Raw genomic sequence first — 14,943 nt, 5'->3', positions numbered from 1 at the left:
AATAAGAGCATGGCAGTATGCAAAGTCACACACACACACACATACACACTTACACACACACACACACATTCCAGTCATACTGTATCACCACACACAGCCATGCCCCCTACCCATATACACATGCACACTCTCCATGAATACACATGATGTGCATCAGCATTAGACCTGCTTCTCCCTCCCCTTGTTTTAATCAGTCAATTCCTATATTTCTATTTCCTTCCCATTAATCACGCAGCTTCCAGTTCTCTGGGCTCTTATGGAGTGAATTACACACTGGAGCTCTGAGCCAATTCAAGTAAGTGAATTTCCCCCAACAGGGAAATATAACTGTCAACACAGAGCAGCTCCAAGCAGTTCTCTCACTTTCACTTTCTCTCCTTCCCTCTCGCTCGCTCCATCTCCCTCTCTCTTTCTCTTCCCCCTCGCTTTCTCTCTCTCTCCTTCTCTATCTCTCTTACATGTTCTTTACTTGTGGATGTTTTCTCAAATTATATTTGCTGTGTATTGGGTTTTGCGTTGTGGAATATCATAATATATACTCGTATATACTAGTATGTTGCTGTGTTGCCATTATCTGAAGCCTACAAGAGTTTTGGAACAACAGCAGCATCCACATGTTATGAGAGCCTTTCCAATTCTCTGCTCTGATACATTTTAACAATATGTATGTTTGTAAGTATGCAGAGTAAGTGAGGTGTAAGGGTGGCAGTGTACGTATTTAGTATGTGTGTGCTACTGCTAGTCCTAGTCCTAGTGCTAGTGCTTGTGCTCGTGCCTGTGCCTGTGCATTTACATGTGTGTGTGTGTGTGTGTGTGTGTGGCCCACTCCTCATGGCTCTATGGTTCAGAGGAGTCAAAGACGACCCCTCATTACAGACAAACCCCACGGGGCAGGAAGAGGAGAGAAGCCCCTCCCTCTCCTTCTTCCCTCTCCTTCTTCCCTCTCCTTCTTTCCTTTCCTTCCTTTCCTTGTCCCCTTCCCCCCGACACACACACACGCCCACTGATACACACAAACACACTCACTCACCTACACACACACACCAACAGACCCATTCAAAAAATTATGAATGCAACAATCGATAACCTGTAGCTGTAGATTATAAATCAAGTGAACTTTCTTTGGTAACTCAGTGTTATATTGTTCCCACGGCACCCCTCTAGCTATGCTGTATCTCAGAAGCTTGGCCCAGTATAGGATTAGATTGATCTACACTCAACGGCCTGGATTAGGCTCATTATACAGTGCTGTAAAACACTGCACTGGGCCCCACTGTAAGAACTGAGAATGTATGCCACAACAAGGTGCTGTAGAAAACAGCATATAGATGCTCTACTGATTGTATTTATTAGTTGAATTCATGTATCGCTCTGTATTATTATTATTTCTTTATTCCGGACACACAAAAAACGGTCCATAGCACACTACGAAACATTAGCCTGGGTGCCAGCCGAACTTAGCCCCGCCCACACAAAAATGTGGTCGGGAAGATGGGTCTGGGGTCGTTCGGTTGGGTACAAACTATGTCCGAACAAGAGCTGTTCGGACCAATCAAATTGTCAGGGTGGGCTTTATACAATGATGGACAGATGATAAACAGTAACGTAGTCAACCAAGTCACCAAAGAGCGCTTGGGTTGATTTCAATTTCAACAAACAACAGACTACGTTGCTCTGATTGTTTGTAGGTCTATCCAATTGAGTGAAGAGGCATTTTTTTACGGGTTCGGTTGAAACACGCCCCATACTCACAGCCCGACGGAGCGGTATCAGACTCATATTCTGACTAGAATTATGAGTATGACAACGTCAGGCTAACGAAACATAGCAAAAGAAAGACAAATACAAAATAAAACACATACAATAAGAATTGACTACAACTGTCAGAGTTCCACAATACACAAAAAGAACGTTCAGATGTTAGCGTGTACACTAAAACGCCAATGGTTCCACAATCTCGAAGTGAACCTAACCGCACTCATTGCAGGGTTTCCTAGTGTTGCAATGATGCTGTTGAATGACTCAGTTAATCTACACATACATCTGTACATGAGATTCCTGAGGGGGTGTAATGAGGGGGTGAAGTTGTCCAGAGTTCTGGACCATAAAACATATGACATGCTATACATACAGCATATACTATGATTTGGGGGGGGGGGGGGGGTGTACAATGGTTTTAGGGTGCACTACCTGCCAGGGGCCTTTGGGGGGCGCCGTTGAGTCGGAGGCGTGGTCCGGGGGGACTTCCATTGAGCTCCAGACGTCCTATCTTGCCGGGCGGGGGTCCGCAGAGGTCCGGGCTGGCCCCCCTCCTCTCAGGACTGTCCTGCATGCGGGGGCTCTCCCCGCCTCTCTCCATCCCCCTCCAACCACCTGGGATGACTCCAGTCAGAGGATAAGGGTCTGACAGAAAGGAAGAAAGAGAGAGAGAGAGAGAGAGAGAGAGAGAGAGAGAGAGGGGGGGGGGGTAGAAAACTGTGAAACTGTGCACAAAATGTATCCTTCCACATTGATATACAAATAGCCAAAAAATCTATGGCCAAGAAAGGGAATACAACATCTATATTCAGATAGGCACACAGTCAGTATGCCCTCTTTCACACAGCACTCTTTCACATAGCTCTGACAGACCCACAGCCACGGACAGACCAGTGCGTGTGCAACGGACACTCTTATATTCCAGATTCCGCCATCTTGTCTTTGACAAGCCTGGCAACTTATCTGCATAATCAACAAACAGTAAGTTTAGTGCAGGGAGCGAGAGAGAGAAAATGAGAAGAAAATAGAGTGAGAAAACTTTACAGAAAATTTGAAAAACTGAGAAAGAGAGACAGAGAAAGAGAAACAGAGAGAAAAGGAGAGCAAATGAGAGTAAGAGGAGAGTGAGAGAGAGAGAGAGAGAGAGTAAGACAGAGAGAAAGAGGGAGTGAGAGAAAGAGAGGGGTGGAGGGAGAGTGAGCTTTCTCTGCTCCAAAGTGTGGGGTATGTAAACTTGGGCTGTGTGGTTAGGAGAATGGGGTGGTAGGTGGTGGTTGGTGGCCACCATAGTGTCTGCGATGTCAACTCCGGAACCATCTCCGGCCGGCACATACGTTTGCGTGCGACAGGGATGCACTGCTTCTGTTCACCGCCTGCCAGCCGGTGCTGTAATATTGGTAATGCCCATCAGAGAAGCTACCCTGCCAGAAGGCACTGCCAAGTATCAAAGAGCAGAGAGCTCTCCCACAAAAGCCAAATGAACTGGCAGCATTGCTGCTCCCTCGGTACCCTCAGCTAACGTGTGTGACCTGGGTCTGAGAGACACAAAGAGGGGGGTAAAATAATGGACAGAGGAGGAAAGAGAGAATGAGGAGGGTTCAACTGAGTACCACCTATGTATGGAGAGTTTCCTCTTTCATGTTCAAAGCATGGAAGACATTTTATTGACCAAAAGATCAAAAGATAGACAAACCTTTCTCGAACGAACAGACACGTAAACACATAAACAGACACAAAGGGAGCAAGGGCGTAATTCATGTTTGAGAAAGGCAATCAAGTCCCGTATCCTCTCTGCCGAAGCCCTCGGTTCATCGTTTGTGACCTCCCTGGTCACTGCTGTGATTCTGACAAATCCACACTTCTGTCTCTCTCTTCCCTTTCCTCCTCCCCTCCTTCCGTTCACCCTCTTTTCTCCCGTCTCTTCCTCTCACACGGGATTTTGCCTCTCATTTCTATACTTCTAAAAAGAAAAACACCACAGACACAAAACACATCCAGCTCTGATCTGAGAGGAATTACGAGGATGGGTGACATTTCGAAATAAATAATAAATTCAAAACATTAGCCTTGGCGTGATTAAGAACCTAGCATGAGCCAAAAGCAAGTGGCTGGATTCTACACGTTTAATATGCCTAGCTTAAAAATAAACCAAAAACTTAAAACGTTAACGAGCTTTAAGTGGAAAGAGATGTGTTAAAGTGCTAGTGCGGTAGTAAGGCTCATAATTCAAAACACTGTGCAGCTCACCAAGGCAGAATGCAAGTGCTAACAAACAAACGGTATGTTCTATTACAATAGACACATATGCAAGAAGCATTGCACAGCATGCTATCAATGTGAACTGTATTGTGTCGGATGGTCTCTCATCCCTATCAGTGATGATCAGTTTGACTGCATTTAAATAATGGAAAAAGGCCAGCTAATTTACCAAAGAGCCTATATGCAGCCAAGAGAGTCCTGAACCACATTGGCCCCACCTTGGCCTCAGATAACAGTGTATATTTGAGGAGGGGAGTCACAGTAGTTTACAACATGAACCCAGAACCAACCATGCTTGTCTGGGCTCAGTCTCAATGTCCTCTCTTCCTCTGCTCCCTGCCTCTGGCTCCTTCCATCTCTTCCTCCAACATGCTCAGGCACAGACCCCAGGATGGCTTACCACTGCAGCCGATGCCAATCAAGACCAACATCTCACCACACATCTCTGCCAACATGTAGCACACACGCAGGCACACACACACACACGTGCACACACACAGACATAATACCCACACAGAGACCGGCATACACTCACACACGCGCATGCACAGAAACACAGATATACGTAGATGCAAAGATATACATGCACACACATTCACACAGCACAGAATGTGGGTTCCAGGTGACAGTTCACTGTACAACAATCCTTTCTCTGTTCCTTCACACCACCGCATTCTCTTTTCAGTCAAACTCGAGAGATCAGGTGAAGCATCTTAACATTATCCCTCTGAATAATGGATACCTTGTAAGAATGTGGCGGTCATATGAAATATTAACCTCTGAGCAAGCTGCTGTGTCCCAGACGCCTGTGGAGCAGGGAGACAATCAGTGCAGAGGCCTGTTCTATAGTCTTGTCTTCCTTCCTCGCAGGACAACCTGGGCTTGGATGTCACTGGGAGTCCGGGTTGCATTCGCTAGCTACGGCTACTTGTCTGGGAGAGCAGAAGTGTTAGCTAGTAATTTGCTAAAGGCTCCAAAGCATTTTAACTAGAGTGGCAAGCCAACTGAAGTGGTCTGGACAGGGATTTTTTGCCATGTGTCAATGCATTCTTTAGTTTGCCCAAATTATATCACAGTGCAGGTGCCTAGACCCAGTACTTGATTTACTGTATCATAAATGTATAAATTTTTTATGAGACCTTTTTCTCATCTTCTGGTTCTCCAGCAGTACACTGATTGTCTTACTTGTTGTGCTGATAACCTATTTGTAATTTTTGCTATCAAGGACACATACCATGAGTGTAGACTTATGTGTGAACAAAAGTTAATTGCTAATCTAATGACACAATGGCATATCAACAAGTGTAATGGCCAATAAAGTGATATATCTAACAAAGCAGATACTCGTTCTACGTAAATCTCTGAGCCTTATCAAGTTCACAAGACATCATCTACTTTCTCATAGTGTTGAGTGATAAGCTCAGAGATAGAAGTGGCTGTTAATAGCCTGGAGAACTAACTATATGTATAGATGCGACCCTATTTCTCAATATGTTGCTGCACTTAATGCTGAAAAGGCCACAATGAAAGACATTCACTGCTTTTGATGTATATTGGATGCCAAGGTACAATCTGAATTTCACACTATTATAAAGACACAACACAAGCTCAGACAGAGGCAGAGCACTGCTGAGGAAAAGTACAGACACACCCTGAGAGAAATACTGCTAAACACCATCAAACACAGACGTAAACACACATACATTTACACTACTCCAAAATGCTCTGTATTTCACAAATCACTCTGTTTCACCCCTGTCACTCATTCAGTATAATTATGTGCTGTATACTTAGAATATGGTAGGAAATCTCAAGGGCCGATTTCACTGCCCTGTAACAGCCCTCTAATGGCCCTGTTCCTGGCTTGTAACAACCCTTTGCCTGTCCTGTAACTGCTCTTTAACTGCCCTTTAACTGTTTTGTACCTGTTCTGTAACTGCCATGTACCTGTCTTGTAACTGCTCTGTACCTGTCCTGTACCTGTCTGGTACAATAACTGTGCACTGTACATGCCACAGATGCACAGTCGTGTCTGTGTGGACAGTATTGACCATGATATGAGGGTTGCCTCATGGAGACAACACAGCCTGGGAAATGTTTCCTGCTGAGGATTTACTTTTACTGCAGGATTATCTCTGCTATATTGGCTAATATTGACCTCATAGCACAGATAAAAGATGGGCAAGGAGAGATACATTAGAAGTAATTGATATTGCTCTGTCTCAAACACACACGCCCACACGCACTCTCTCTTACCTTACAAACACACATACTGTGCATGCAACAGACAAGTACACAGACATACACACTGAGAAACATATACTCACGAACACAGATCTGCTGTGGAGAAGGGATGGGCTGATAGCTGCTTATCAGTGAACATTAAATAATAGCTTTCCCTAACAACACTTCCTGCCTGTCCTTCTCTATACTGGACTACACCACATCAATACAGTACTACACAGCTAGACACTGATACACGCAAATAAAGCCTTCACAAACAAACAGAAATCCCCACCAAAAACTATTATTCAAATGAGTTCAATAAATAAGTATTTGAATTATACCCTGGAGGATTATATAATTGAATTTTCTTGCACAAGGTATTTATGATGTGTTAGACCGAGAGTTGTGGAGTGATGTGGAGTAGTACAAATGGGTGAAGTTGAGGAGAGGGGGCGAGGAACCTTCTGGGGAACATGTTTAGCTCTCTCATAAACATCTCATTTGATAATAAAAGATAAAGAGTTAACAACAGGGCTTTGTAACCCCACCCCTGAAGCTTGGGCACACATGCATGCAAACAGGCATACACACACACACACACACACACACAACCACAAAAACCACAGCCAGCTAACTTCTCAGACTAGCTTCTCTGACACTTGCAGGGACCACACACTGACTCACAGCCTGGTCACACACATGAGAGCCAAGCACTCTGAGCCATGCGTACAAGTCTTACAAAAAACACACAAACGCGTCCTGGCAGTTCAGACATGGGAACAGCCACTAGATAAACGATACTGTTACAAGTTTGCCACATCAACCCCGGCTGGCACATACCAATGCCAAATCTTTAGCCAAGTCAGTCTGCAACAGCTCACACCAGCTTTACCGGATTGTGAACCTGTGGCACAGATAGACCAACCATGAGCACCAGCTGGACTGGAGCAGGACCCCCCCACACACACACACTGATCTGCTGTTAAATAAGGCAGCCACACCCTTGATGTGTGCGCACAGATAGCTTGCTTCACACAAGTAAAAAAGGATAGGTGAAGGGACTGCACAGACATACAGAGAGAAGCAAAGAGAGGGAACATTGATGCATGTTTGGGCTCTGAGAGACAAGATTAACTGGAGAGCTCATTCACAAATTAGGTTGATCTCTGATTCAAATGTGATAAGGATAGAGCAACAGAAAACATTTGAGTGAAGGGGAAAAAGGGGACTAAAACTCAGAAATATTCAACAGAAGTAGAGAATCGACAGACTACCAGATGTCTCAGATTCATGGCTTTCACAAGAATCTTGTAGGCTAAACATTTCTTATGACACGTGACTCATTGTGTCATCACAGGCTTTCTGTGGCACCAATTAAAATTGTAATGAACTTACCAGTGTAAACTGGAAAGCCTGTTACCCACTATTTTAGGGTAGCCTATTGAAGGCTAATGAATAATTACCCTGAGCATAGTGTGTGCTGAGATTGCTGTGAGTGCTATACTTAAATTAATCCAAAAAGAAAAAACTTATATTTGTCATTGCTTTAAAATAGACATTGTGAAGAGACATGGTCATGTGGAGCTAACATATTCTTTATAGGGGAATACTGATTACAAAAAGGCCTACTGCAGAGGGCAAAATGTAAGTCAACTGGGAAAATAAAGATAATCACCATGAAAAACAACTATTTTTATGTAACCGTTAGGTGAATCCCTACAGCGCTAAGTGCTAACTCTCAGCACTATGGTAATATTTTATCAGAACAAGATCTGGTATAAACGAGGCTCCATCACACGACCTGAAACAAATTCATTTTTCTTAGGCTTGGCATAGCCCAACTTCCACAACTTGCTCGGAATTCTTCGAGGGGCACTGTTTATTCAAACACATACAGAAAGAAAGAGACGCGTTTATGTAACGTTGCTGATGGCATTTTCGATAAAATAATGGTTGCAGACAGCCTACAATAGGCTACATAGAGGCCTCGAATTTTGCCAGATTCGCTCCTGATATTTTATGAAGAGAGCGGCACACTGAGAACGATGTCTCCGATACCTGCCTAGATTTGAGTGCGTCAAAACTTTAGTTCCATGAAGTCTAAACTCTAGTTTTAAGTACGCTGCAATTTATATGCGCTACTTATCTAATACACACCCCACCAAAACTTCAAATTAAGTTCTCGTCCTACCCTAAACCGTCAAGTAGGCTGTTAAACCACATACAAAAAGACGTCTAGATGCTTTGAATAAGCCTATAATCTTTGATCATGAAAAACGAGGTCTGAAATGACCATTGCTCAGTTTAGTAACCTATTGTAAACTTCTCTAACCCCCACTATTACCCCCCATGGCTGCATGTAAGATCTAAATAATGAACCAATTTGTGTATTAAAACCAATCCTCACAATCCGCAAAAACGTCAACTTAAAAACGCAACCTACATAAATTATTTTCAATTGTGTCAATATGTGTTTATTAGCAATTAATGTCTTTAACATATTTCAATCCAAAAGTTACGTCATGTTACCATATTATATTAAACCGTTTGAAAGTTGTATTGTAACAACAACAAAAAGTAGCCTCTAGGAATATAACTGAATAGCCTACATTCGCATAATTAATTATGGCAAAGGCTGGCTGTTACTTTCATTGCAAATGTAAACAGCTTTAAAAAAAACTAATTTTAAACCAATCAAAAATAAAGTATTATGTAATTATATTTCTACGTGTGTTATTTAAACATAACCAGATTATTAAAGAAAAAATACACATTTTGACTAAGAAGTGGGAACGTGCAAAAGGACGCACGCGGTATGAGATGTTCCCCCTGTAAATGTTCATAAAAAAATACAAAATAAACCAACATGACCTTAACCTGCTCAGGTCATGTATAAAAACAAGCTTTTGGTCAATCTTCTAAGGACTAGAACTATAGCTATCTAAAGGTCGATTGACTGCACCAGCAAGTTTAGCTGTTGCCAATTTTGTTCAAGCTATCCAGTCATGAGATCTAAGCCTACTCTAATACTAAATAATAACAATAATCCCAATCTAAAAATGAAGCAGCCTCTAGCAATCTGTAAGTGATATTTGAACATTTGAATATCTTCATACACTTACAAGTTACAATGTAGGCTATAGCCCACAGGCAACTCGAAGACGTGACGCCAAAGAAGGCCACTTGAGCCCACTCAATTCTTGGACATCATATTCACAAACTAATAAATGTTTAGAGTGTTGATGTTTCAGGAATTGTTTTTATTAGATATCTTATATGAAACGTGTCAGTCTTTAAATTAACATCGACGTATGGGCTAAGTGGTCTTAATTTAGATAAAAAACGTAGTTAGTTTTGCCATAATAAGATGTAGAAAGTAATATAAAACATGTGTTGTCCTTTAAACTCAAGGGTTACTCATTGGGATGTATTTATTAAATAACAGGTATATATTCATGTTAAGGTCAACTCAATTATCAAGAATAATACTAGGCTATAGTATCCTATAATTAGTAGGCTAAAATAACTAAGATGTGATTAAGTAGGCAGGCAAAAAGAAGGCTAACAGGATGAATACGCCTTTAATTTTATTAGTAGACTACTAATATAAATAGATTAACAGTCATAATAATTACGTAATTAATAATGATGTAGGCTACAAATATTCAATAAGTAGCCTACAGTAATAATAATATCGATATTATAATGCTTTATTAGATATATTTTGTCCATTCAATTAATTCAGTTTGATATTTATCTACCTCAAACTTGAGCACAGTTTAGTTTGCCTTATTAATCTATTGTTGTTTCATGATCCACAATCGCAGACTTTTCGTCAACAAAGTGACTTACATAGCCTTACAGTTATATGGGCCTTTTGACAATATTCACTTTCATAGGCTACACGTGATGTATGAATGTCAGTTCTGTACACCTTGACTGCTTTGCTGCTGTTGTATTTGTGGAAATTATATATCTGCCTCAATGCCTCATTTTGTAGACAAATTCCATTGAAAGTTTGAGCTTAAATGGGTGACATAGGCTATCTGGCTTGATGTACTCACTGCTTATGGCGTGTCTGTACCTCTGCTGACCGTTGAGGAGGCTCTGTCCATTGATCAAAAGTATTGAATCCAGGGCTAGGCTGCGTCTGCTCCGGGACTGTCTGAAATCGTCTGGAGTCGGTTCTTGACAGGAGTTCGTTGCCCAAAGCGTTGTTGAGGCAGAGTCAGAGAAAGAGAGCGATGGTAGAAAAGATAATACGTGCACGTGCTTCTCGTTGGAGGCTGAGGTGAGGGAGAGGGTGATTTTGTGAGAGTGAGTTGTGCAAGTAATATGTAGAGAGAAGAAGAAAAGATCGAGTCTTCACTGAAATAGTTAGCCGGGGCTTGCTTGCTTGGGGATCCTGCCGGAGCACTAGACGCAGCGTTTCCAACGCAAAATAAAAACTTGACAGCGGACCAGCTGATGGAGTCTTTTGGTTGCACGTTCGGTCCGTAGTCTCGTTCAAATACTGGCATGAAAATCTGTCCTCCGCTGAACTCCGGGCTTCATCGGCGAAAAGAAAGAAGATGCATTAGCCTACACATCATTACCAAGAAAATGTCCAAGAACTAAAATCTAGTTCCTCAAACAAGAGTGGACCGAATTGGCGACGCCTGACTTCGACAACTAGACAATGCTAACATGAGTGATCATGATATTTCGGTAAGCTCTCACAGGGAACAATCTGAGTGTGTCACTTTCAATCTCTCCCGTGCCAACGGGCGCGTTGACTGACAGTGAGTTCACGAGAGAGGGAGGCGAGAGGCAAATAGGGGTGGAGAGAAAAGAAAGCAAAAGAGGGGGGGTGGGTGGGGGCTTCAAAAGTAATTGACCGCTTTTGGTCAGATCGATTTTGAATGGGTAGCATTTCCTAATCAATGGATTGAATCTGATAGTAACTTGATTATGCTTTGAGTAAATTATGGTTTTCTAAAATCTCTATTGGTATTATTAAGAAGCGTGTCCCGATAATTGACAAAAAGTTGATGTGGCTGGGTCAACGTATCCGTTATAACCTACATAAGAACACCAAGTGTTGAGTCTAAACTCAAAAACGACAGTGGCGATAGAGCGGATCGTTTATCAGTAGCCTAATAAACGGTTGCTGTCTCTGAGCTGGCAACTCTGGCTGTGTTATTAGCCTAGATGTCTTATGTCAATACAACAGGAGTGCACTGTCAGGTGAATTCTGTTAATGATAAACTACATTCTTGATAGACAGATGTCACAGACCTTTAATAAATAATGGGGCCAAGTCTGAATTAACAGGTCAAATGGTGTTACATTGATGTGACTAATAAGAACACAAAGCATGAACCGTAAATAGCCTATATGAAAAAAGTTGTCAAGGATAGCATAGGCTAGTTCTTGATGTCTTACTGAACAAAATGTATTGGTTCGTCTACTTTCTTTTCAGTTGATAAAGTATACCAGATGTCGAGATGTGCCTGCCTCTGTAGCCTACTTCAAACCCCAAAACCTCTCTGAGTACAATAACGAAGACATTTTGAAATGCACCTTTTCTGACCCGAGCATGCGCAACATGGGTCAAAGGATAGTTGAAGTAAACAGAATTATGTCATGCAACGTTTTGTAACATTTGGAAAGGGACTGTGGCAGGGCTATATGTTTTGAAAAACACCCCCAAAACACCACGAATGCCACAGTGCTCACTAGTGGAGTAGGCTAAGTAAAGCATGTAGGCTAGTTCCCAGTCCAGACGCTTTTGTCGTAATGTTGTTACAGACCAAATAACGGAGGGAATAGACTATTATTTTTGAAAAACCCAAATTCGGTCCATGTGCCTGTGTTAGCGCAAATTGTCAAGATGCGTGCTGGTTAGCCTGTGTAGCCTATGCGTTTTGTGGCGCACGCAGCAAGAAGCAAACTTATTCTTGAACAGAACGCGTGTATGTTCGGTTAACATTAATTCGCTTCTTTTTAGATTACTTTTGAAAAGCAATCTGTTCTTAAATGTTCACATGAATACATTTTTCAACAGTGAAAGAAGTATGAATGAACTATGACAGATTGCAGTCTGTATATATGCCGGAGATCAGACAACTTGTTTAGATGACACATTTTGACTTCTCACTAAGACAATTTGTTAAACCGAGGACGTTCTAGAGAACACATTTCGCTATTCAGAAGCAACAGTGCGGGTCTCCGCTTTCAGGCAACTTACCCTGTTGAAGGGCTCTTTTATAACGGATGGACGCTCGGCGATTGACGGTTCTCAGTGTTCAGAATTACTGCATGAGAAACGCTCTGAGGTGCGTGCGTGCTAAAGGAGACAGTGGCGGAGCGCTGTCTGCTCCGGGCACCTCATTCGTCAATAATATTAGATATGATAATGATGACGGTGTGCAGCTACAGTTGGCTACTTCGGCGACCAGACTGCTCTGACGATTACGGTCCCTAGGATGGCCATTATGCATGGTCCAATTCTGTGATGTTTTAAATGAATTATTGTGTACGTGTGAGTGTGTGTGTGTGCGCGCGCTTAATGTGTGTGTGTGTGGGGGGGGGGGGGGGGGGGGAACCAGAAGCATATCTTGAATAGACATTTGGCAACAAGAAGCATATCATAGTGCCAAGTCGCATCAATAGGCCTATATTTCCTATGTCAAATATTTAGACCTGCTATCGCGGCAAACACTTGAATTCCTAAAAAATATCAGATTTTAACAATAGGACATTTTAAATAGGTATATTTGCCAAATGCAATCGAAATGCCTTTTTATGTAGCCCAGACATTGCAATCAAAACCGGATTTATTGGGGCCATAGGTTAACATTAACAATATTAAAATGTGTATGTAAATATTAAGTAAGATACTTGGTTGTTTTGACGCATATTTGTAAATCAACCTTGACTGTAGCCTAATGCGTAATTTTTCGCACCAAACCAAACAGAAGTTTGGCTTGACATGCTTCCATCTATCCACACTGATTGCCATAGAACACAATGAATCAGAACAAATTGACAAATATTTCTTCCGACTCAGAAGGCAAAGATAACTGCTTCGATTTTTTGACTCTTTTCAAGGAAATAACTTTCTTGATATACTGGTCATCATATCATCAAATATAATGATTTGAGCAAATGTGCGGTATGTCGTTATTTTTCATATTGCAATTCACCAAATAGCCAACTCTTTTTCAATAGGTGTAATTACGAAATCCAATAATGGAGTTTATAATTGGCCGATATTTCAGAAATGTAAATGTCCATAAGTCCAAACAATATAATTGTATCACATGTTAGACAATAAATATAGTCTATATCATGCATGCAGGTAATTCATTTCTGGATTTTAATGATTTTGCCGTTTCGTATTATAATAGTAAATAAATCTGCTAAAGTCCTAAACAAACTATGCGTCTTGTGGATTTTGAACATCAGAACAGTGTATTTATTCAAGGAAATGTTGTGCTAACTGATGTGGTTTGCACCTCAGCGTGCGGAAGCATTCCTCAGCTTTTCGGGTACGTTTTAATAATTCACGGCTGGCCAGGGACTCTTTTGCCTTTGCATCTCTGTCGCTCTCAGTCCCGTATTTATTTTCAATTTCTTGGGAATCTGGAAATCTAAATTATGGGACTGCTTAAATGCAAGTAGGGAAATAGCAGGAACTTCGCGCATGAACTCGTACAAGCGTGAAACTTCAGAATGCCGTGAAACAATAAAACATTTATCCTTACAATATAGCCCCATTAGAAAACAAATTGAAAGACTCATGTAAATAATTGAAATGAAGAATATCTCTAAAGCCTGTAAAGCAAGATAGTAATTATGAAGCAGTTAAGAATATTGAGCCCACCACAACATCCTCAGGTAAGTTGGAACATGTCTGTGCCGTTTTGGGGGGTTGCCAAAGCAATGTGATAAGAGGAGAGAAAGCTGGGAGGCCTGCGTATCCTACATAAAAAGGACAGAGCTATTGGCGACCTTTAAGAGGCTAAATAGTTGCCGCATGTCATCGCTAGTCCCTCTGGCTCCTGCCTCACTCAGTCCCAAATTAGAATAACGTGCTTTTATTTATATCCAGGACCTTGATCATGTATAAGACTTCAACCGGTGATTTTACGCAGACCAATTGTCACTAACTCGTTTAAATTCAAGAAGCAAGTAGATAATGCATCAATTCAATGCCCAATTAAGAGGCCTACATGGGATGACTGTTTAGTCATGCCCCAACATATGTTGAGACAATAATGTAGACTGCAAATACACTGCTGATCATAGGCCTATATTAGACTAACTTTATGATGTGAATTCAATAGTTGGCAGTGTGGGGTGGTACTTGCTCAACGGGGCTGGCCGAAATACGGTGTGGTTTCAGTCGGGATGCTGTCACTTCGGCAGGTGATATCACTTCATGTGGAAATAGCACAACTATGTGGCGGTTGGTGGGACAGCACGCGCCCTTAATACGTGCCTGTATGGTTTAGAAATAAACGCGCAACTTATGGTTTAACTTTTTAGAAATAGGCTGTATTAGCCCAAGACCATATAAGGTGGCCTTATAAAAATGTATCTTAATACTTTATGTATATATGCTCTATAGCCTACATCAATAATAGTTCTTGTCTCGGTTTAGACGTTGGGGAGTATTGGCATATTACCATTCAATGTGTTTGTTGCGATTGCAAA

The 14,943-nt window shown here is 41.7% G+C and overlaps 1 protein-coding gene across 4 annotated transcripts in view; it reads right to left on the bottom strand.

Annotated features, from left to right (window-relative positions):
* The window catches only part of satb2 (SATB homeobox 2), a 31,421-nt gene extending 18,785 nt beyond the window's left edge, over positions 1-12,636 (bottom strand). The window contains exons 1-3 of one of the 4 annotated variants that reach the window (XM_084689484.1): positions 12,473-12,636; positions 10,328-10,791; positions 2,191-2,403 (exon numbers count right to left, since the gene is read on the bottom strand). In XM_084689484.1, coding sequence (XP_084545610.1) covers positions 2,191-2,403; positions 10,328-10,358 — 244 coding nt within the window. In that variant the 5' untranslated portion in view covers positions 10,359-10,791; positions 12,473-12,636. Of the gene's footprint in view, positions 1-2,190; positions 2,404-10,307; positions 10,792-12,472 lie in introns of those variants that run through there. The other 3 variants (XM_084689481.1, XM_084689482.1, XM_084689483.1) reach the window with 3 other exon arrangements.
* Between the last annotated feature and the right edge of the window lie 2,307 nt (positions 12,637-14,943).

Source organism: Hypomesus nipponensis, chromosome 23 (assembly GCF_054491055.1).
Source record: "Hypomesus nipponensis isolate SF chromosome 23, ASM5449105v1, whole genome shotgun sequence".
NCBI classification, from domain to species: domain Eukaryota; kingdom Metazoa; phylum Chordata; class Actinopteri; order Osmeriformes; family Osmeridae; genus Hypomesus; species Hypomesus nipponensis.
This window is presented reverse-complemented; position numbering and strand designations above follow the sequence as displayed.